Source organism: Carya illinoinensis, chromosome 15 (genome assembly GCF_018687715.1).
Source record: "Carya illinoinensis cultivar Pawnee chromosome 15, C.illinoinensisPawnee_v1, whole genome shotgun sequence".
Lineage (NCBI taxonomy): Eukaryota > Viridiplantae > Streptophyta > Magnoliopsida > Fagales > Juglandaceae > Carya > Carya illinoinensis.
The window spans coordinates 29,891,159-29,916,039 of NC_056766.1; the positions used below are offsets into that span (position 1 = coordinate 29,891,159).

At 36.6% G+C, this 24,881-nt stretch overlaps 2 protein-coding genes across 2 annotated transcripts; one reads left to right on the plus strand and one right to left on the minus strand.

Annotated features, from left to right (window-relative positions):
- Window positions 1–4,965: 4,965 nt before the first annotated feature.
- On the minus strand, window positions 4,966–5,502 carry LOC122296786 (double-stranded RNA-binding protein 1-like). Its single transcript, XM_043106579.1, has 2 exons — window positions 5,475–5,502; window positions 4,966–5,381 (listed from the first exon to the last, which is right to left on the minus strand). Exons 1-2 carry the CDS (start codon window positions 5,500–5,502, stop codon window positions 4,966–4,968), a joined length of 444 nt encoding a protein of 147 aa, XP_042962513.1.
- Window positions 5,503–14,741: 9,239 nt separating this feature from the next.
- LOC122296787 lies at window positions 14,742–16,217 on the plus strand. Its single transcript, XM_043106581.1, has 2 exons — window positions 14,742–15,231; window positions 15,940–16,217. Exons 1-2 carry the CDS (start codon window positions 14,742–14,744, stop codon window positions 16,215–16,217), a joined length of 768 nt encoding a protein of 255 aa, XP_042962515.1.
- Window positions 16,218–24,881: the final 8,664 nt, after the last annotated feature.

Below are 24,881 nucleotides of genomic sequence, written 5' to 3' on the forward strand. Positions count from 1 at the left end.
ACCAATCAAATTGTTTCATTCCATTAAAAGTAAATTTTAATATTATAAAATTACTCTACATTAAATGCAGAGGCGTTGTCAAGTAGTTACGAACTATTGAATAGTACAATTTCAAACTTTAATTTCTAGAATTGCATAAAATGTCAAGTTTTAAGAAAAACTTAATAAAAGAGGAGAAAAAGTTCAGTTTTATCAAAATGGAATAGAAGTTTATCTTTTCTCCACTTTCTTTAAAGGGAAATACTTAGACCATCGTTGGTAGCTCTTACTGAGGTTATTGTTGGCTCTTTTTGTTTTTTTTTTTTTAATAATTAAAAAAATTGTTTAATATTATTATAAATTTTTTATATATTTTTGTTAAATATTTTAAAAAAAGAGTCTAGAGCCTAGCGGAACCTAGCATGACCCTTCTAGGGTTCTGCTTGGTAAATGAGATGAAAATTTTGAGTTTAAGAAATATTATATTTTAATATTATTATTATTTTAGAATTTGAAAAGGTTAAGAAAAAGTTAAATTATTTATTATATTTTATATAGAGATTTGAGAAAGTTGTAATGATGAAATAAAAATTTTAAATTTGAAATAAAAATTTTTATCTACCAAATAGAACCAAGTAAAAATAAATGAGGACACCTAACATATATGCTATGGATATGTCAGTGGTAAATTTTACTGAATTGACTTTTTTTTTTTTTTTTGAAGGCATAACAACCTTTTGATCCTTTCATTCCAAAGAGCATAAAATACATAGAGGGAGTTCCTCCATAGTAACAATACAATCTGAAATAGAAAGAGCATCCTTTGCAAGAAGGTGAGCCATTGTATTCCCATCTCTCCTAACATGAGAGACTTCCCACCCTGCAAACCTTGAGAGAACCAACCTGGCTTCACAGAGAAACATGCTAGAGCTGCACCATACTTCCCGATTCTTCTGCAGTGCCTGTACAGCCTCGAGTGAGTCCCCTTCCAGTATAATATTTGCCAGCCCCAGATCCCTTGCAAAATTGACAGCAACCAGAGCTCCATAGGACTCTGCCAACAGAGGTTCTGTGTAAAGGGATTTCCTCTGTCTTTGAGTTGCAATGACCATACCCTGGCTATCCCTTACGACCACCCCAACCCCAACCGTGCCTTGTGCCTCATTTATAGCCCCATCCCAGTTAACTTTAAACCAGTCCTTAGGTGGTGGCCTCCAGTCAGTCCCACTAGTAGCCGTGATGTCCTTTATTTTCTCCTGTATGCTAACCCCTCCTGGCTCCCCTTGTTCCAATCGTGCTCTATCATCCACTTCTCTAAGGATTTTCTTTGGTGGCCAGAATTCTTGGTTAAAAAGGTATGCATTTCTCCTAAGCCACAACATCCGGGCAACTATAGCGAATTCTTTTAGTTCTTCCTCATTGAGGCTCTGAAACAAATATTCTACAAGATAAATCATGGGGATATGAGTTAGTGAGCACTTTTGTAGACTTCTTGAGCATTGTCCCCATACATCCCTGGTAGCTTCACACGACCATAGGACATGTACTGAATTTTCCTCCTCTCTCTGGCATATAGGACACAAAGGGTTTGACACCACTTTCCTTTTATAGAGGTTTGCTTTGGTTGGGAGGGCTTCCTGGCATGCACGCCAGAGGAACATTTTTTCATTTGGAGTAACTTCAAGTTTCCAGAGTTTCTTCCATATAGAGTTGGCATTGGTACTCGAAGAAGCTTGACCCTTGATGGCTTCCTCATTTGATTTTTCCAGGTGGTAAGCACTTCGAACAGAAAAAAGTCCTTTTGGACCCTTCCATATTAGCTTGTCTTCTGTTCTGAGAGTACTTATAGGTGTCCTAAGGATTATGGCAGCTTCCTCCTTGTCAAAAACATCCTTGACTAGCCCCTCTTTCCAGCACTTATTTTGAGGATCAATAAGCTCTGAAACAGTGGCATTTGGTCCAAGTATTCTCTGAGTGCTCGAAGGCTTGGTGGGTGCAGGCTTGAGGATCCACTTGTCTTTCCATATTTGAGCTTTCTCTCCTGTACCTATTCTCCAGAAGGACTCCTTTTCAACCACATGTCTGGCTGCTAGTAGACTCCTCCACACGTAGGAAGGTTTTGACCCCACCTTGGCTTGTAGGAATGAGGATTTGGGGAAATACTTCGCTTTAATCACCTGTGCTGCCAGTGAATTAGGATCCTGTAGAATTCTCCAACATTGCTTTGAGAGAAGCGCTTTGTTGAAGATTTCTAAATCTCTGAAGCCTAACCCCCCATCACTCTTCGAATGCCCCAACTTCTTCCAAGATACCCAGTGGATTTTTCTTTCTTTTTCTTGCTGACCCCACCAAAATTTGGCCATAGCCCTGTTGATTGCTTGTAGTAGACTTAGAGGCAACTTGAATACACTCATTGTGAAGGTTGGCAGTGCTTGAACCACTGCTTTGAGGTATATCTCTTTCCCTGCCAAAGTGAGAGGCTTGATAAACCTGCTGTTCAATTTCTGTGTTATATTGTCAAGAATGGCCTTAAATGTTCTGACCTTGTGCCGACCCACCACTGAAGGTAATCCCAAGTATCTTTCATATGGCATTGCTGTCCTCACCCCTGCAATTGAGGTGATATAATCCTGAGTAACTTTAGCTGTATTTTTGCTGAATATGATTGATGTTTTCTCAATATTCAGCCTTTGCCCCGAGGCCATCTCATAACATTTCAGCAATCTAATCAACCTAACCCATTCATCAGCTTGTGCTTTACAAAAAACCAGACTATCATCCGCGAAGAAGAGGTGAGAAACTTTCAGCTGACCTCTGGCTACTGGGATACCATGTAACTGCCTTCTTTCCTCAGCTTTAGTTAACAGGTTGCTCAAAGCCTCTGCGCATATGATGAAAAGGTAGGGTGATAGAGGAGCACCCTGCCTTATGCCTCGGGATGGAGAGAATTGAGGTTGAACTGTTCCATTCACAAGGAGGGAGTACTTTACTGTTTCCACACAATTCATCACCATTTCAACCCATTTACTGCAAAAACCCATTTTGTAGAGAATTGCTCTGAGAAAACTCCACTCCACTCGGTCGTACGCCTTGCTCATATCAAGTTTTAGAGCCATGTAACCTTCTTTACCTGCCATTTTACACTTCATAGTATGTAGAGCCTCAAAGGCCACCACTATGTTATCAGAAATCAATCTATGAGGAATGAAAGCTGACTGGGAAGGTGAAATAATACAGGGCAGAACTTTCTTCAATCTATTTGCAACCATCTTAGACATGATCTTATAGGTTACATTACAAAGAGAAATAGGTCTAAAGTCTGTTACCCTTGAGGCCTCCTTCTTCTTTGGAATCAAGGTTATGAGGGTATTGTTGATCCCTTCCAGGCTACCTTCAGAATTCAGTACATTGAGAATTGCTTCTGTGACTTGGTCCCCAACAATACTCCAGTTTTTTTGATAGAAGATGGCAGGGAAGCCATCGGGTCCTGGTGAGCTCAGTCCCTCCATGTGAAAAATTGCCTCTTCGACTTCCTGTCTAGTGAAGGTTTTGGTTAGTTGCACATTGTGTAAATCTGTGACTTTAGCTTCCAAAGAAAAAACACATTCAGATTCTAGATTGGGCCTCGAAGAGGTGAAAAGCTCAGTGTAGTAGGCTTGAAAGAGTCCATTGATTCCTTCTGTTGAGTCTACCAGCTGGTTCTGGTTATCAAGAAGTTCTCTAATGAAGTTTGTTTTCCTTCTGTGTGTAGCTGCTTGGTGGAAAAATTTGGTGTTTCTGTCTCCCTCCTTCAACCATTTCTTCTTGGCTCTTTGCTTCCACTTGATGTTTTCCTCCTCTAGGCCTGTATTTATGTCTCTCTGAAGGTGTCTTATTTGCTCATTTAATTCCCCTGAGTTTCTGTTTTGGAGCTGAGCCAATGCTTCCATCTTGTCTTTTAACTCTTTTCTTTTGTTTCCAAACCTCTTGCCACTCCATTTGAGCAGTTGCTCCTTACATAGCTGAAGCCCTGCTACCATGTGTTCCATTTTGCCTCTGATAAGTCTGGGAATTTTCCATGAGGTTGCTACTAGCTGGTGGCACTATTCATCAAGTAACCATTTTGCCTCAAACCTGAAGGGCTTATTGGCCGAGGGGGCTGGACTTGGAAGTTTCTCAAAAGTGACCCATAATGGCCTATGGTCAGAGTTAAGAGTTGGGAGTATGACAACCCTTGCTACTGAATTGACTTATTGAATACTCATTATCACGTGGGTTTACATCATTGGTAAGATATGGAAGTATCATTGAAATGGTATATATTATTTATTATTATTATTTTTTATAAGAATATATTACTTATTAGGATAGGTATTGTTGGTCTAACCTGCTAATATATATAGTAATGCACATATCTGATTAGATAAAAAGCAAGCAGAGTTCGTGGGCCAGCTGTTCAACTTGAATTAATGGATATGAATCTCAACGTAAAGAGGGGCAACAGAAGAGTCTGGAAGTGTTCGAGTGAAATATGAAGGGTTGGAGAAGTACAATCAATTAACTAAATAAGTTGAGTTGCTGGTGCGCCATGGGCTTGAGTTCATTTATGTTTCAGTTATCTTCTTGTGTTATTTATCATAGATCCAGCTATAAAAATTCACCAAAGATCTATGGTAGATAACACTAGAAGATAACTGAAACCCTTCTGTCATCCCTGTTCTTGGATCTCTTTGGATCTGTGCGTTCAGCGTGTATCTACTTCGTCAATATAGTCATATCTCCAGAAAACATGGAGAATGCCCCCCTGTTGTTGTAGATTAGAATTTGAAGCTGATGACTTCCCATTTTCATAATTTCCATTCACTTGTTGAGCCAAGGCATTTTCCCCAGCAGATATTTCTTTCTCGCTTGGGCTCACATATGATCTAACATTTTGGGGATTCCCAACAGCTTCCATGGACGAAATTCCCGTACCTACTTCTTACCACAGCAACTGCATCAATTTGATCAGATGCCTATCTTGTCTCCATAAAGTTTCTTTTTCAACATTCTATTTTCAAATCGAGCTTTCTTTGCCTTTGGAGGATTTGCAGCCTCCTCGATATCATTGACAGGTTTGGTCCCCCCTATCTCAATAGTACACGAAAAAAGTGGTACTTGGCCTTCATCATTTTGACACTTATATATTGGAATTGCGTAATTCATCTTTTGAGCATAATCTTGAATTAGATTTTTGTATAATCCTGTTTCATGAATAGGCTGAGAGATGCTTTGATTAGTTTCAGAAGATTTAGCTAATTCCAACAGAGCAACTTCAACAGCTAACTGCTCAGCTGCCTTACAATTGAAAAACCCAAGCAAATAATCATATCTAACATCATTCACTATCACAGTTGATCTGAAAGAAGGTTCATGGGAAGGGCCTTCTTTGATAGTTTCATACACAGGTGTAGGAAGTTAAACTTTTTGAGCATACTTTTGCAGACGGCTCTTGAATATATAGCAATTTAAAACACCTGCTTGGAAACCTTTGTTGGTGGGCATGATTGTCTAAATTCGAGGAATATTTAATGGAACAGAGAGGTCTGGAAATATTTATAAGGTTACAAATCTGAGTGTTAGGTAATACAACATAGTATTGTTTTTATTTTTATTTTTTTATCTTCATTCACTTTATAGCTCCCTTACCAACATTAGAGATGTATATTCTAGGAAACCATATATCCTATAGAAAAGCATCTCACGACTCTCTCTCTCTCTCTCTCTAAGTTGAGATTCATATCCATTAATTCAAGTTCAACAGCTAGGCCACGACCTCTGCTTGCTTTTTATCTAATTAGGTATGTGCATTACCATATATACTAGCAAGTTGGACCAATTATGCCTATCCTAATAAGTAATATCTTTGCCACTTACATTAATGTCCTCATGCATGCTTTCATTTCAATGATACTTCTTCCATGTCTTACCAATATTGGTATAAACCCACATGAGGACGAGGCTTCAATAAGTCGATTCAGTAAAATTTATTAGACTACATAAATGGGTACTGGATGAGATCACTAAATGCCAAAAATAAATAAATATATTTTCAACATGTAAAATTTGCCATTGATCTTTATAACAGAAGGTATCCATCGCGTGTATGTTAGGTGCCCTCATTTATTTTTACTAACTTTTAAGGAAAATGGAGAAAAGACAAACTTCTATTCCATTTTGATAAAATTGAACATTTTCTTTTCTTTTATTAAGTTTTCCTAAAACCTGCCTTTCTAGGCAATTCTAGAAAAGTTTGAAATATATTCAATAGTTCATAACTATTAATTCACAACGTCTCTACATTTCATGTAGAATAATTTATAATACTAAAATTTACTTTTAATGGAATGAAACAATTTTATTGGTTGTTTGAAAATGAGTTGTAAAAGACTTATAAGTAGTGTATCATTATTCGTATTTAATTTTATGGTTGAGAATTGAAAGAGAAGACATGATTTTCATTTATCTTATTTAGTTGGATTGAAAAAATTAAGAAATGAATGATACTTTGTATTATATTTGTGATTGTGGATAAAATATTATAATTATAATAAAATTGTAATTTTGTTATAAAATTTAAACGAGTTATTATGTTTTGATTTCATGTTAAAGGGGCTTACTCCTTTATTAATCGGATCTTAATAGATCAACATGTTTTGATGCAAATTCATTTATATGAAATCTAAATATACTAATTTCATATCTGTATTAATTTTATGAATCGTATCAACATGTTGATTGCATTCAACAACCTGTACCAACAACATGCTTTTTAAGAAATAGCCCGAAAATGTTGTTTTCCTCTGCAGAATGAATCGCATAAAGGTTATGACTAATAGAATGGTTAATGTGATCTTCTATATCTGTGTCAAATCAAAACTTTCCATCAAGTTTTAAAAAACATGCAAAGCCCCAAAAATGGGTTCCACCTAATCATACATGGGGCTGTTTTAAGTCCCTCTCTCTCTTTCTGAAATTCAGACAATTTATATTACATATTCTACAACAAACAAACATTATTTAATAGAGTTTTTTTATTATTTATTATTTAATAGATTAATATCCAAAAAATGATGGAGGTCTGCTTCACTGTCAATAATATTGTATAATCAATGAATATGGACGAACTGAGAGGGGAAAAAAGGAAATATGGATCAAGTCTTATGCTAAATTTATAAGTAGCTGACTTTCTCATAAATGAAGTTATGCATAAAGTATCTTGTTTGTAGTCATACAGATTAGAGATCATGACTGTACTTGGCTTACACAATACTATATATGTGTGTGTTAGGTGTCTACATTTACTTTTAAAATTGCAAAAAGACAAAAGTTTAGGAAAATAACTAAAGCCATATGTGACTTTAGTAATTCTCTTTTTAAGAAATAGCCCGAAAATGTTGTTTTCCTCTACAGAATGAATGGCATAAAGGTTATGACTTAGGATGGTTTAATTGGAATTGATGCTAAAAGCAGTATTTAATTGGCACAGGCAAAAATACACATCCTAGCTACGTTCAAGTTTGCGTTTAGTAAATATATATCAGCTTTTCTGTCATTGTGTTTAGGAAAATGATTTATTTTCGACTATTTTATAACTATTTTACAGTTCTACATAAAATGGAAGATAGTTTTGTAATAATAGATGAAGAAAATTAGAAAATTAATGAGTTAAACTAACTTACTGGAATCCATTTATATCAACTTTAAACATATTAATTTTATTTTGTATTTTGTATTGAATTCACGACGATATATAACATGTTAGAACCAAAACTTTATGTGATAGCGACCATACCTGCCCTTGCCTTTTAAAACCAATAAAACAAATTACATTAATGCTGCAATAAATCCAAACCATCAAATTGTCGGCTCACACATTAATAGTTAGGCTAGTGTGCCGCTTGCAGTTTACCGTTATAAGTGACTGCTAGTCTAAAATTTATCTTTTATTTTTATTTCATTTTTTTTATCATTTTAATTATTTTTAAAAAATAAAAAAATATATTAATACATTAAAAATCACTTCATTAATCGTTAAGTAAAAAAAAAAAAAATTCATTGAGTGGTCAAATGGAGGGGTCAACAACGGGTGGCACAATATATAGCTTTTCTCAATACTATATCCCATGTGGATCTGGCTTGCCTGTTGTGCAAAAATAACATGACATCCCTCTATAAATATGAGCGTAGTGTTTGAATTTTGAAAGCAGAATAACTTGTGATCGGAAGTCAAAATGTCTCTTTTATTTATTTTCATCATTCTAATCTTAATTTCTAGCAATATTGCATATGGAGAGGAATTCTCATATTACAAGTTGGCACTCCAAGGGCCCAACGCTCCATGCAATCTAGGTGTTCCTTGTTCCAAGAAATCTGAGGAGATTAAAACAGACTATCAGAGATTTGTAATACACGGACTGTGGCCATTTTGGACAAATAATTCTGCAGTAACTCCTTGTCCAGGAAAGGAATTGACAGGTAGTCAGGTAATTAGACTACATTATAGTCATGTTTGCTAAAAAATCATTTCAGTTGGTTTAAATTTGATATTTATATTTCTTGGCATGTCTTGTAGGTGAAAGGTATAAAAAATTCACTGAAACAGTATTGGCCTAACCTTCTTGGCTCATATGACTTTAGCTTCTGGAAGTACGAGTGGGTGACACATAGCAGATGCCTTGGTCTAGAGCCATCCGTGTACTTCAAGGATGCAATTGATCTTAGAACTAGCTATCGCGAGGATCTTGGTTTACATCGCCAAGGTTCGTTTTATAATTTTTCATGTGGTTACCCAAACAATTTAAAGGTAGTGAAAAAGTTAAGATTTCTCGGATGCCATCTTGTGCAAATTGTTTATATTTATAAAGTTAAACTTCTCTCTCTTACCTCCGTTTGTACTAGAGTAGAGCAATAGAAATGCTTAAATAATTTGTTGTTTTGATTTTTTTTTTTTTAATCGGTTGGTTTGACAAATGGGTATTTTAAATAAGGATACTTGATTTTTCATACCAATTAATTTACAAATTCTTTTCCACACTTCTAAGGATGTAGACCGGGACCCAATCCATACAAACGGATCTATGGTATGATGAGTAAAGCACTTGGCGCTAATGAACAGTTGAAATGCAACATGAGAAACAGTGGGTATCAGCTGGTTGAGGTTCATATTTCTTTGACCGTCAAAGGAAGCTTCGTGATTGTCCATATAAATTCAGCCAATGCGGTAACAATGATCAAGCATTAGTTCTTTTCCCCATCAGCAATACTGTGTGCCCAATTAATGGGCATGCTTTTTTTTTTTTCTTTCATTTGTTGGGTTTCCTTCATTTCCCAACCATTTTCTTTATGAGTAATGTTTTTTTTTTTCCCTAAAATATCATCATGCTTAGTGCTACTTGTTGATTGGACACATTTTAAATAATTCTATATTTCAACCACTTAGAAAATTATCACTAACGTGTGTTATGTTATTTTTTTTTATACTATAACTCAGAGCAAGTTTTTTTTATAATCTTTATCATTCGTTTTATTTTATATTATTTTTCCAAATGAATGAATGTTACAGAACATAAGAAATATCATGCATATGTTAGTGGATGACACGTAGAAATAGAGGATTGTTTTCTCTTTTATCATGTGCGCTGATCCAAAACTTCTATAACATGCTGAATGCACAGATCCCAGGAGATTCAAGGATAAGGACGACAGAAGGGTCTGGAAGTCTTCAAATGGAGTATGGACTATGGAGGGTTGGAGAAGTAAAATATATTGACTAAATAAGTTCAGTACTTGCAGGTGGGCCATGGGCCTGAGTTCATTTATGTTTAAGTTATCTTCTTGTGTTATCTACCATGGGTCCTTAGTGGACTTTTGAGAGTTTGTAGGTGTTTAAAGATATCATTTTTATCTTTTGAAGATGATTACGTCTTGAATAAATAAAAAGAACACTTTGATTAATTCTAATGAATTCCGAGTGGTATCATTTGAAACTGAATGTAAGAACTTTGATTCATGTGCTTCGATTCCTGTGCTGCATGATGATTGAAATTAAAGCTACGTAGACTTGGGAAATGCACACCATCCTTGAAAATTTTGTGAAGTAAATGCAACTTATATATTTAATTTATATGATATATTAACTTTAAGATCACGATTCCCTTTATAATTATCTATTTCAAACTCTTTTTTGGAGATGAGCATCACATGTAAAATGAGATAATTCCATTTGAATCAATCATAATGCGATTGGAATGGGTTCAATGGTCCCAATAATCACATTACTCTTAAAAAAACAAAAAGGAAAACAACAACAACAATTGTGACTTGGTAAATCAGACTGTAATTGAGAAATGTCAAAGGGTAAAAGGAAAGAGAAATACAGTTTTTTTTTTTTAATTTTAAATTTTAAATTTTGTCAAGTCACAATTGTTTATATGGCATATTATGTTAATAATTAAGTAACTGTTATGTATGAAATATGAAATTACTTAAAATGAAACGACATCAATAAATGTGACTAAGTATGAATATATTTAACTAGACACTATGGATATGTACTTTGTAAAGTCTCCTCTCGTTTTCTCTCAAGCTTTGCTATAAGTGAACTGAGGTGGTGGTGAGTTTTTGTATCTTTCCTATTGTTCTGTGTTCATTCTTTGGAAGTTGGCGTGATACAGTCTATTCAATGGATAGTTTACATACCATGTGGGGTAATCTCCACTTGAATGAAGAGGAAGAGGATGCTATTGTCATCGATGATAATGCATGTTCTGAGGTACAACGTAAAGGAGATCATAGTTTGATTGGAAAAATATGGAGTGATATACAGGTGGGAAAGAATGTGGTGAAATCTATGCTTGCAAAGATTTGGCGCCTTAGTAAACCTGTAGTTTTGAGGGAGGTTGGTCGTAACACTTTTATTCTGATCTTTGCTACTCATGTTGATAAATGCAGGGTTGAAGGTGGGAGGCCATGGTTTTTTGATGGCCAACTGTTTGTTATCAATACTTTTGATGGATCCATATCAGTTTCAAACCTGAAGTTTGATCGTGCGTCCTTTTGGGTGCAGTTCCATAATCTACCATTGTTGGGGATGAATAAAGAATGTGGGGAAAAGTTGGGTAATACAATCGGAGTAGTGGAGGAGCTAGAGGTTGATGAAGATGATGTGGGTTGGGGTAGTAGTCTGAGAGTCAAAATTCTGTTAGATTTGAAAAAACCTCTAGCTAGAGGAAGAGCTATTGTATTGCATGGAATCAAAGTATGGAGTCCTTTAAAGTATGAGAAACTCCCTCGTTTTTTCTTCACGTGTGGCAAAATTATACATGAGAATGTAAGGTGCCAGTTAGAGAAAAATTCATCACCACAATTTGGGCCCTGGCTACGTGCAGAATCATCTCTGAAGCAGACGTGGGAAATAAAAAAGGAAAACTCAACCGATAGAGGCAATAGTTCAGAAGCTGAAATGGAGCAGAACATGGTGTCTGATGGCGAAGCAGCTGATCAAGGTGGTGCAATAAAGAAGACCTGTAACGTATTATCATCATCAATGCATAGTGATGATGGCATTAATGTTTACAGTCTGGAAGCTGATAATGACAATATGAATGGCAAAACTGTTACAGACTGTTACGAGTTGCAAGATACAAATCAAGTTGTAACGGAAAACATTGACATTTTATCATTTGAAGGCAATCTAGGAGGGAAAGAAATACCTATTTCTGAGGTATCCTTTGGGCCTGCTGGTGGACCTGCTGTTTCACAAGTTGGGCTTAATGAGACTGATCTGGCACAAAAAGGCCTTGAGGTGGTGACAGAGAGGGAACAAAATGCAGTCCATCAACTTCCTTTACAGCAGTAAGGAAGGTACACCCGAAGTTCTTGGAAGAAAAAAGCAAGAGGGAGCTCAACACCTGCTGAATCATTGGAGAGGCCTACAAATAGAAAAAGATCAGGGGAAGACCTATCTCTGGATCCATCACATCTCTCTGCATCTAAGAAAGGTAAGTTTAATACTTTCTTACTGATCATGATTGTTGTATTAAGAAGGGTGGAACTGATAAAAGAGGAAACATTACTTTTCAACAGCCCTACCGGGAACAATGAGTTTCATAAGTTGGAACTCCCGTGGGCTTGGGGACCCACTAGGAGTTCAGGCCCTTTCTGACTTGGTCAGAAATGAAGTTCCTAAAATTTTGTTTCTCCAAGAGATAAAACTAAATGCACGTGTAATGGAAAGGTTGAAGTTTAAGTTGGGGTTTCATAGTTAACTAGCTGTTAGCTGTGAAGGTAAGAGTGGAGGGATTGCTCTTTATTGGAAGAAGCAGTTCAATGTGGAAATTCAGTCTTTTTCTAAGTTTCACATTCATGCAAAAGTAACTGAGGAGGAGGAGAATGTTGATCCATGGTGGTTAACTGGTTTTTATGGTAATCCAGATGTGAGTAAGAGACATGAGTCATGGAATTTATTGAGATCATTACAGGTACCTAGTGAAAAAGGATGGTTGATCTTGGGAGACTTTAATGAGATTCTAAGCAATGCTGAAAAGAGTGGAGGTAGAGACAAACCTGATAGACAAATGAAGGCATTTAGAGATGTTATTGATGAATGTCATTTACATGATTTGGGATTTAATGGTAACCCTTTTACTTGGTGTAACAGAAGAGAAATGGATCATTGCATTAGTGAAAGATTGGGCAGGTTCTTATCAAATCTAAAGTGGCATTCTTATTGTCCAATGGCTTCTATAACTCATGATGTCATAGATCACTCTGACCATGTGCCTATAATTTTGAAGCTTACAGCAGAGATTGTACAGGTTCCAAGAAAGAAATTATTTAGATTTGAGGCAATGTGGGTTGATGTTGTTGACTATAAACAGGTTATTCAAGAGGCCTGGAGGGGCATTGAAGGAAGGAAAGAATTGAGAACTGTGATGAGGAAAATTGAACATTGTGGTGAGAAGCTTACAGTGTGGAATAAAAATAGCTTTGGACATGTGCAAAGGAATTTAAGAAAGGCAAAAGAACAGCTTTTTATGGTACATCAGGCAGACCCTCTATCTAATGAAAGGTAGAAGATACAAGAAGCTAGAAATGAGGTCCAAAAGTGGTTAGCAAGAAATGAAGTAATGTGGAAGCAGAGGTAAAAAGCATTGTGGCTAGCTGAAGGGGATAAGAATTCAAGGTATTTCCATCATAAGGCAACACAGAGAAAGAAGAAAAACTAGATAAAAGAGGTGAAAGATTCGAATGGAGTTTGGCAGAATAATGAAGGCAGAGATGCAGCTATTCTTGATTATTTTAACTCCCTTTTTAAAGCTGCTGATGATGTTGGAAGTATGAACTTTTTACAAGGTTTGGCAGGCAAAATAACATCTGATATGGTGGAACAAATGGATATGCCTTTTACAAAAGAAGAGGTGAAGAAGACTTTAAATGAGATGCACCCAACAAAGGCACCTAGTCCAGATGGTATGAATCCTCTCTTTTATCAAAAATTTTGGTTTGTGGTTGGCAAGGATGTTATTGACTCAGTTCTTCATGCATTGAATAATGGTCAATTTCCAGCTGCCATTAATCACACTTATGTCACCTTGATTCCAAAGAGAAAAAACCCTGAGCTAGTGTCTGATTATAGACCAATAAGCCTGTGTAATGTGATATACAAGTTAATTTCAAAGATTCTAGCTAATAGGCTGGAGCTGTGTTTGCCTGCTATCATTTCACCATCTCAAACAGCTTTTGTTCCTAGGAGACTAATAATTGATAATGTGTTAGTTGCTTATGAGATGGTTCATTTTCTTAGAAGGAAGAGAAAAGGGAAGGATGGCTTCATGTCACTAAAATTGGATATGAGTAAGGCTTATGATAGAGTAGAGTGGAGTTTTCTTCAGAAAGTGATGGAACAGATGGGGTTTAGTGAAAAATGGGTGAAACTGATTATGTTTTGTGTTAAGACAATTTCTTTCTCTATTCTTGTGAATGGAGAGCCAAAGGGACCTATATTTCCAACACGTGATTTGAGACAAGGGGACCCAATTTCTCCCTATCTCTTTCTACTTTGCATTGAAGGTCTCATTCTTTTGTTGGATCAGGCTAATACACATAATCAGGTTGAGGCAATTTGAGTTTGTAGAGGGGCCCCTAAGTTAAATCATCTGTTATTTGCAGATGATGTGGTTCTGTTCTGTAGAGTAAATATGCAAACTTGCTTAACTCTCCAACATAAGCTAGATATTTATGAGAAAGCTTCTGGTCAAAAGATTAATAGTGAGAAAACTTCAATGGTCTTCAGTTAGAATGTAAACCAGTCTCAACAGGAGGAGATTATGCAGTTCTAGGGAGTACATCAGTTTCAATAATATGATAAATATCTGGGCTTGCCAGCAATGGTTGGAAGAGGTAAATATCAAGCCTTCTCAGCTTTAAAGCATAGAGTTTGGGCCAAAATGCAAGGGTGGAAAGAGAAGCTATTATCACAAGGGGGTAAGGAAATCTTATTAAAAGCTGTGGCATTATCAATACCAACATACACTATGAGTTGTTTTAAGCTACCAAGATCATTATGTTCTGAATTGGAAGGGATGATAGCAAGGTTTTGGTGGGGACAGAAATCAAATGAAAGAAAAATATGTTGGATAAGCGGGAAGAAAATGTGTGAATCAAAGCTCAATGGTGGATTGGGGTTCAAGAATTTGCAGATGTTTAATATGGCCCTTTTAGCAAAGCAAGGATAGAGGATTATGACACAGGAATCCTCTCTACTTCATAGAATTTTTAAATCTAGATATTTCCCTACTTCTTTTGTTTGGAGTGGAATTTGGGAAGCTAAAACAAATCTACTTAAAGGCTGCAAGTGGCGTGTTGGAAATGGTCTATCTATTAATATCTGGACTGATTATTGGCTTCCAAACCACAAGTTGGTTCCTGTTACTACTACAACTGCAACAAGTTTAGTTTCTGAGATGGACAATTCTGTGGCTTCTTTGATGATGCAGAATCCTAGAAGATGGGATATGGAGAAGGTAAGAAGCTTGACACCAGCAAGGGAGGCTAATGAGGTGCTTTGTATTAGACTGCCATCTGAGAATGTACCTGACACACTGGTATGGGAACATGAGAAAACTGGGATGTATTCTGTCAAGAGTGCTTATCAGTTTTCCTCTCTATGGATACAGATAGACAAAGGGCTGAGTGTTCAAGTGCTGCAGACCAAAATCTTTTATGGAAGAAGTTATGGAAGCTAAATATACCTCATCGAGTTAGAGTTTTTGCATGGAGGATATGTAAAAATATTCTTCCTACACTGCATAATCTTAAAGCTCGGAAAGTGATTGACAATGCTAATTGCCAGTGGTGCCAAACAGAAGAGGAGGATTTAAATCATGCATTATTTTACCGTCCTCTAATTACAGACAATTGGATTCAGTTCCTTCCTTCCATAACTGATTCATCTCCTAGAGTGGACTGCTTACATTTAGCTCATTTAGTTATGGGAAGAAAAAAGGCAGGGGAGTTAGAGAGGTTCTTTTTTTTTTTTTTTTTTTTTTTTTTAAATTTATTATTATTATTATTATTTTAATGGCTTGGGGCTTATGGTATAGGCAAAACCAAAAGATGTTTGAGAACAACATTTTGACACCAAACCAAATCATTCAACATGCTCTGACCTTATATCAGAGCATAATGCAGCAAATGAAGCACAACAGAAAAAACAGAAATACAGTTGCAGATGGAAGCCACCTCCTGCAGGAATCTTAAAATTTAATGTGGATGGAGCTACTTTTAGTGATCAATGTCGATCTGGTATTGGTGTCGTATTAAGAGATGATAAGGGATAAGTGACTTTTGCTGCTAGTAAACCAGAAAATGCCCTTGCTGATCCAATGGAAATAGAGTTGATTGCTATTTTGAGAGGGATATAGTTGTGTATTCCTCTAGGTATTGCTGAGCTTCAAATTGAAAGTGATGCACTTCTTGTAATTGAAGAACTCAAAAAGGAAGGAAGGTCATCAACCTTGTGGAGTTCACTTATTCAAGAAATCAAAACACTTCTATCCACCCTTCCTAATTGGTCTATTCAGCACAGAGGTCGTGAATCTAATGGTGTAGCACATGCTTTAGCTAAATTTGCATGGCATCTTGATGATATAGCTCTATGGTGGGATTCTATTCCAGAATCTATATCTCAAGCTATTTGGGTTGATTTATCATTGTAATAATGCTGTTTTTATGAATGAAGTTGCTTATTTCCTATCCAAAAAAAAAAAAAAAAAAAAAAAACTGGACACTATGTGGACATCTTAAGAAATGTGAACCCTTATCAGTAATTTGAAAATTCAAGTAGCAACAGCTGAAGACAAATAATGCAAACACCAAATGATATGAAATTCGTCCACTCGTACGTACTTCCTTAAATGAAAGTCATTCGTGCTGAGAAGGTTAGGTCAATTCTATTTTGACTCATTTTTTTTTATTTCTTTCACCTACAATCTATGCAAAGAAATACATATATATATATATATATATATAACAAATATAAATTAAGTAGATCAAAGGATTTTAGAGCTAATAGGACTATAATATAGTTTAATTACTTGACTCTTTTTCAATTCATTTCCTCAATAGAGATTTGAAGTTTGTGCTTATTAGGATTAATTCTCAAAGTGAAAGAGGATTTTAAAAAATGTGAAGTTTGTATTTCTTGGGTTATTACAGTTATAACACCTTTGTGCTAAGGTTCTGAAACTGGATTTCATAACTTGGTTGCTTTTAATTAAACAAGTTGTTTCTAAAAGGTCCATATAAACTCATGATATCACTCCTTACCTGCTAGGTATTTGGCATATTAAGGAGTTTTCTAGAGTAGTTTTTTTTTTTTTTTTCCTCTTGGCAACCTCCTTAGGAAATAGACCAGCAATTAAAAGCAACTCACGGACCAGAAATTAAAAGCAACTAATCTCCAACTCAAATTCATCCAAACTACTCCATCTCAAATTCATCCAAGACTACTCCAACAGCCAATCCATATACAAGCAACTAATCTACTGTTTCCATCAATATGATTCTCACAAAAACTAAACCTAGCACATGTAAACGTATATTACCATTCTCACAAACAAAAAAAGTTAACATCCATTACCATACTCAAATGTCACATTTACAAACTGTTATCACAGGGTGGGAGAGAAGTTCTTATCAAGGCAGTGGCTTTATCTATTCCCACTTATGCTATGTCTTGTTTCAAGCTACCATTGAGTTTATGTAGAGAATTGGAAGGAATGATATCTAGGTTTTGGTGGGGGCAAAAGGATAATGAGAAAAAAATGCATTGGTTAAGTTGGAAAAAACTGTGTGATTCTAAGTTCAGAGGTGGGATGGGTTTTAGAAGTTTACATTCTTTTAATATGGCTTTATTGGCTAAGTAAGGGTGGAGAATTTTACAAAATAAATGGTCTTTGTTACAAGGACCTATAAGGCCAAATATTTCCCTAATAGAACCTCTTTCCAAGCAACTTTGGGATTACATCCATCTTATGCATAGAGGGGGATCTTTGAGGCAAAAAAATGGTTGCTTGAAGGTTGTCAATGGAGGGTGTGGTCTGGTGATTCTATTTGTAAATGGAAGACTATTGGGTTCCAGGTCATAGATAATAAGGTTGGATCATGACAATTTGTTACTTGCCTCCCAGGAAAATGCAACTATTGATAGCCTTATATGTCAGGAGACAAGAACCTGAAAAACTGAAAATGTTAGAGCTCTCTTTAATCCAATACTAGCTGAGGAAATTTTAAAAATTAGACTGTCTTTCACACCTTATAGAGACAAATGGATCTGGACAAAGGAGTCAAATAGTTGTGTTACTGTGAAAAATGCATACAAGATTATTCAAGCTTTGAGTTCAAGTGGTATTGCCGAGAGTTCTAGTTGGATGCAAGATAAGTAGCCATGGAAAAAGTTATATATGGCAGATGAAAGTCCCAAGGAAGATAAAAACTTTTTCTTGGAGAGCTTGTAGGGAGGGTACCACCCATGATGCTCGCATTTATTCAATGCCTTAAGGCATCCGGGTAACAATTTTCCATGGCCTCAAAACGTTAAGTTTACATATTATTTAATTTGCCTTCCTAGTTTGCGGTTATTTCTATATACCATAGTTAAAAACGTTTAATGTTCTACTACATTCTCGGGTTATTCTTATTTAGAAGATTATGCATTTCCCTGTACAGAGGGATTTATGCCACTGTATCCAATGGTGACATACCACCGATTAGAATGTCATGGCAATCGTACATTCGAAGGATATAAAGATCTATTTAATTTTCGGCATTCATCCCTTCGCAATGTCATTGAACGAACTTTCAGTGTGTTGAAGAGGCATTTCTGACTTTTAAAAAACATGCCCTAATACCTTCCAACTCGGGAACGTTATATTATTATTGCATGCTGTACCATACATAACTTCATCCGGACTGTTATGCCTTTTGATTCTTATTTTATGGACTTTAGCAATCTTGATGAATTTCTAGATATGGATGAGGACCAGAACAACAATACAGAAGCTCGAGATCCTGACATGTCAAGCGCATCTGCATAGGCAATGGCTGCAACGAGGGAAGTTATTGGCCTACCAATGTGGTTGCATAGTACTGGCCAATCTGGCAACCCTTAATGTTAAACATGTTGTATGCTATTTATGAAATGCACCAATACAATACATGAATCGATGTGTGAATTTGGCCACATGTTATGATACATATATCGATGTGAAATGTAGAGATACTTTCCTTCTATGTTTTTTTTTTTTTTTTTGAAATGCACCCGTTGTTGCATTGTAATTATGAAATGCTCTTCCCTTGATCAAAGCTCGAAAATTGGCCTTGGATACATGATTAAGAGAGTTCACTTGAGTTTCGATTGAGGTTAAGCTCGAGCAAAAACCCAACAGAGAGTTCTCTCGAGCTGAAGCTCAAGCGAATGTCAAGTGAACCCCTCAAAGGGAGTTTCGCTCGAGCTTTGCTCGAGGTTCACCTCGAGCAAAACCTTAAATAGAGTTCTCTCGAGCTACAACTCAAGCAAAATAAGAGAAAACCCACTAGGAGGAGTTTTGTGAGGGGTTTCACTCGAGTTTCACCTTGAGCAAAGCTCGAGTGAACCCCTCAAAGGGAGTTTTGCTCTTACTTCACTTGAGCTGAAGCTCGAGCGAAGCCCTTACATAGAGTTCACTCGCTCCTCGCTTGAGCTTACTTTCAAACAAGCTCTCCGTAAGGTGTTAGCTCAAGATTTGCTCGAGGCGAAGCTCGAGCGAACACCTCACAGAGAGTTCGCTCGACCTTCGAACCCATTGGTAGGAGTTCTGTGAGGAGTTTCACTCGAGCTTCACCTCGAGCGAAGCTTGAGCAAACTCTCTGTGATAGGTTCATATCTATTAATTCAAGTTCAACAGCTAGCCCACGACCTTTGCTTGCTTTTTATCTAATTAGGTATGCACATTACCTATCTTAATAAGTAATATCTGCTTACTTTTTAGGACATCAAGCATTAGGGGGCCTCTCTCTTAAAACTCAACTTATGTGGCTTGTGCCACACGTGTAAACTAGAAAAACTGGACCGGCCTGTACTGAACATGGACCAAGTAAGAGGTTTTCCTTTAGTGATGAATTAGTTCGTATATGTTCATAACGATTTTTTGACAATGTTAGTGTATATTTATTCGGTTCTAAAACTTATCCAAGACTTTACCAAACAAATCAGTTGCACCCATAATTCGATTAAAAATTTTAAATACCATGTGTTTTAATTTAAACATTTTTATATTTAAGACCAAGTTTGTAGATTAGCATACTAATAGAGGGCTGTGCTATATATATACCCATGAGCCTTCACCGTGATGCTCCTCCGTTTTAATTGTCTATTATTTCTATTAAACTAATTGAGTTTCCCTACTCATCATTTTTTTATCACATACTTGTTAAGATCATCCTGATTGGCTTGGCCAAATACACCTTCAAAATTTAGCCAATATCACCCTTCATTGCATTTACCTATTCCATTTAAATTATTAACCCCACATTGGATTCATATAATTCACTCCCTGTATAATAATAATAAAATACCCCATTGCTTGTACTTATCAATTGATTTAATTTATTTTTATCACATTTTGTTGTTCTACCAATTAAATATTATATTTAATTATAGTCTAATTAAATTAATAGTAAAAAATCTTATTTTCCAATTAGGTCATTTAATGCTTTAACAAAAAATATTTGATTAAACTCATCTAATATTCTATCTAAATTTCTTAATCACTAACCAAATAGTATTTTTTTCTTTGAGTGAGAAAATAGTATTTTAATGTTTGTTTGGATTGAGAAAGTAGAATTTAAATGTTTGATGAACCAACTATAGTCTTTTATCTTTGGCCAAGCACAATTGTTGATATCCAAATTATATATTTTAGATATATATGACCAAATCAATGTGGGGTCTGGTTGGCACAGATTATCCAAATTTTGGCTATCCTTCTCATTTGACTAAGCCAATTAACAAAGATGTGCTTGGAAAAAAAAGCTTTAAAATTGAAAATACGTTGAAGTGTGTAATGCACAGACTGTGACGAGTTTCAGATTCTTTTCATGCGACTTCCAGTAATTTTAATTATGTTAACAAACTACTTCGGGATCCAAGAGCATCATCATCTACACAGAAGGTCAAGCATAATGCTTGAGATGATGCATTAACCACATTCTAGGTAGCTTTTGTCATATTCGCCACCAAGATGAAATCCTTCAATTTCTCCAACACTTCAAAGAAAACTCAATTTCTGTTCTCATACTAGAATAGAAGAAAACAAAGAAGTGGAAAGATGAAAGGGGTCAAATCATTAGCATATAAGAAACATTTTAAAGCTAATATAAGCACCATTCAGCATGACAATTAAATAACTAACAAGCATGTCATTTATTGTTGTCCATTTTTTTTTTATGGAAACAGACTTCATTTCATTAAATGAACCAAAGTTACAACTATGACTTATTACAGAAAAAATCTAGGCTATAAGCCAAACTACGCATCTGCTCTGGGGCATCCCCGCATACAATGTGGCAGACATTGTCTTAACTTCTCAATAATTCTCTCCTAACAGAGAAAGCACTCTGTAAAAATATAACTGAATAGCGCACTCCGTCCCTCCAGGGAGGAGGAGTATAGGACACTACTGCTATGGATATCTAGTCCAATAGCCTATTGCTTCTTTATTACTAACTAAACAACAAAAACTACAATACAAAACACAACAAAACAATAGAACTACAGGCACATGCATGAGCCTCGACAGCACGCCCACTGCAAGCATCGGCTTCACGAGCACAGACGGCAGGAGCACCCAGCTCTCACAAGGACAACAGCCTCCACTATGCAGATCGGCCATACGACCACCGACCGTAGCATCACCCGCCACTCTCAGCCAGCTCTTGCCCTAGATTACGTCCGATCAAGCGGCTCAACACCTTACTCGGGTCACAACAGAAGAAAGGACCAAAAAACATTTTGAAAATAGAGGGACAGAAACATAAACATGGCAGTGGCACGTGTACTGGGAGAAACTGACTGTTGATCTTTGAAGTCCCAAAGTCAGGGGTCCCAGAGGAGCTGAGCGTTGTGTCGGTAGAAGGCTCCTTGATGGCGCGTGATGGCCACACACCGACAAGCTCTGTAAACTTCCCTCGTGCGTGTGGGCTATGCTTCCCTCCGGTTGGCGCCGCTTTTGGTGGACGTGAAGATCGGCGGCCGGGCAGCTTCCAGGTGGGGCACATGGTAGCTAGAAGCCATCAGAAAGTCCCGAACGACAATCCTCCCTTATTTGGCCTGAACAACACAAAAACAAACCAAAACACTACACGGGAAAAGGAAAACCAAATAGAGGAGAAGGGAAGGAGGAAGGAGCCGAAGCTCCCACCCCTTTAACCGAATCTAGGGTTTGGGAGTTTTTCTTTTTTCATTGAGAGTGGCAAAATATCTACTTCGTTTGTTGTCCATTATATAAAGAAACAGCCGAGACAAATTATCATCCCTTACATAAAGAAGCAGGTACCCATCTTTAAAGTGAAAAATGTAGAATCTTATGTCAATTGTCAATTATCCAAGGTTCTTAATTAGACAAAATTATAGAGGACCTAAAACTTTTATTCAGCAAATAAATCTTTGATCTGCAGATTTAGGCGTTACTAACCCTCAATTATCTAAATTAATGCTCACTCACCCATATTCCAAGCTAATTGGTCCTCTCTTCTGTATACCATAACTTCCCACAAGTGGAGTTATTAGATCTCAAGGCTATGTATGTACAAACTCTCGTACTATAGGTTTGACATGCACAGCCTATAGCAACATGTGTAGAAAATTAAGAAGGAATGCACAATATATATACTACTAACAATACATTTTTATTGATGTTTGCATGCAAGATTTACATTAATTCATTCTACAGGATCACTCTAATTAATAGTGCTAATAACAATCATAACATGAATCAAAAAGGTTGAAGAAAGCAAAACATGAAAAATAATATAATGGAACTCCTTTTAACCCTATAAAGAAAATAAATATGTAATCTGGCGATGGCAACTAGCCACTCTATCAGGGTTATATACGCATAAAAGCAAATGTGTGCACCAATTTCTGCAATTGTAGATCAAGTTTTATAGCAATGACTGAAGATAGAGAAGCATAGTTAATGTATAAATCATTGGAAAACAAATGATATTTAAGAGGAGCAATAAGTATACTTTCAAGTTTTGCAAGAGCAATTTCCATCTTCATGGAAAGATGTTTATTTTCCTTGCTCAAGGATTCAACCTTTTTTTGGGAGCCTATATACAATTTTTTGTACGAGACATCTCTCTTAGATGACTCGGACGTCAATGCTTCCAGGCCTTTTCTTGTCCTTCCAATTGTTGTAGCATATATTCAACCTTTTCTTCCAAGGTCTGTTCACCAAAGATTTTTGGCTTAGGCCTTACTTGCTCCCTCTGAGTCATAGAAAATGGGTCATCTTCTTTCTCACTTTCACTTAGAACTATCTCTTCAACATTACTAGGCTCAGTGTGGCAGTTGCGAGCATGAATAATTGCATTTTGGACCTGTTGAAATTGCCTAACAACCGCAGCTTAGAATTTAGCTCTTTTATTTGGATTTGATGGATTGGAAGACTCTGCTTGCTGTTTAAGCTTTGTCTTCACCCTCCATAAGGAAGGGATGTTGCTTTCAGATAGGGGCCGATTTCCTTTATTGGTCGGTCGGCCTACTCTCATTTTTCCAGGCTGCAAGTTCACTCTGATACCCCGACTCCCACTTACAGAAACGTAAGAAATCGTAATGTCAGAATGACGACAACACGGGTCACGTATCCCAACAATAAGTGTCAAGTGTGTATACATGCAGAAAGTGTATAACAAAAATACAGCGGATAGTTTAAGTAAGTCGACTAAGTACTAGAATTTTAAATACACGCCAAACAAAATAAAAGTATTTCAATATATTAAACAGTTATCCAGTGAAAGCAAAGTAAAGACCATTATTGACATAACCAAAGAGTGTTACATAAACCATGATCCAAAGTGACCACATGTTACTCCTCCAGTAGAACCGCATTCTCAGGCTCTACTTCATCATTTGTATCAAAATCTACGGTACCGCATGGTATCAAATACCATGAGATTGCAAGTATCAGCAAGTGATCAACCAAACAATCCAAGAGATAAAAATACATTCATGCAACCAACATGTATGCATGCACCACATGAAGCATGCATATGTCCCAAAACCATTTCCCAAAAATAACCACTTGCAATTTTTCCAAAAACTGGCCCAATCATAAAATCCACAATTTTTCTAGAAAATGGTTCACATATCTATTTATTAAAAACTGCAATTTTCTTAGAAAAATGCCCATTAACCAATTAACAGTATAGGCGGGAATCGCGAGTGTGACTCTACCACCATCTCTACTTACCACCATCCCTACTGCGTTTACCGTTGGCGAGAATCACAGGAGGAACTACCACCATCCCTGCTTATCACCATCCCTACAACTTTTACTGTAGACAGGAATCGCAGGAGGGATTACCATCATCCCAGCTTATCACCATCCCTACTGCATGCACCATAGACAGGACTCTACCACCATCCCTGCTTACCATCATCCCTACAGTTCCTTTATCCTCTCTTTCAATCTATCAGATCACTATAGGCTGGAATCACAAGTGGGACTCTACCACCATCCATGCTTACCACCATCCCTACCGCATGTACAGTAAGTGAGACTACCAACATCCCTACAGCTCCCACTGTAGGCGGGAATTGCAGGCAGGGCTACCACCATCCCTACCGCGTAGTAGGAGGGAATCACAGGCGGGACTCTACCACCATCTCTGCTTACCACCATCCCTATAATCTCTTTTTCTCTCTCTCAATCCTAACAAATCATTTATTACAAATCAACCCAAATTCCTTTCTCACATGAAAACCAATTTTCATGTACAACACATAAATATGCATGCCATAATGCAATAAAAATCATGATACCAATCACAACATAATACACGCAAGCACAATTCATCTTAATAAACAAACCATCCTCAAATTCAACCTGACCCCCATACTCATCGGACTCCAAGTCCGGCACAACCAACAAATGCATAAAAGTTGTTAGTGCAACAATATAATTAAATCTCAAGAAATTCTTTCAAAAATTATTTACAATGTTAAAATATAATTTTTGAAAGATCACGAAGGTGTTAGAAGTGGCGACACAGCCACGCAATAGTACAAATTGGACAAAGGCTGTGGGTCTCAAAATACCAAATTTAGAATAGGGACA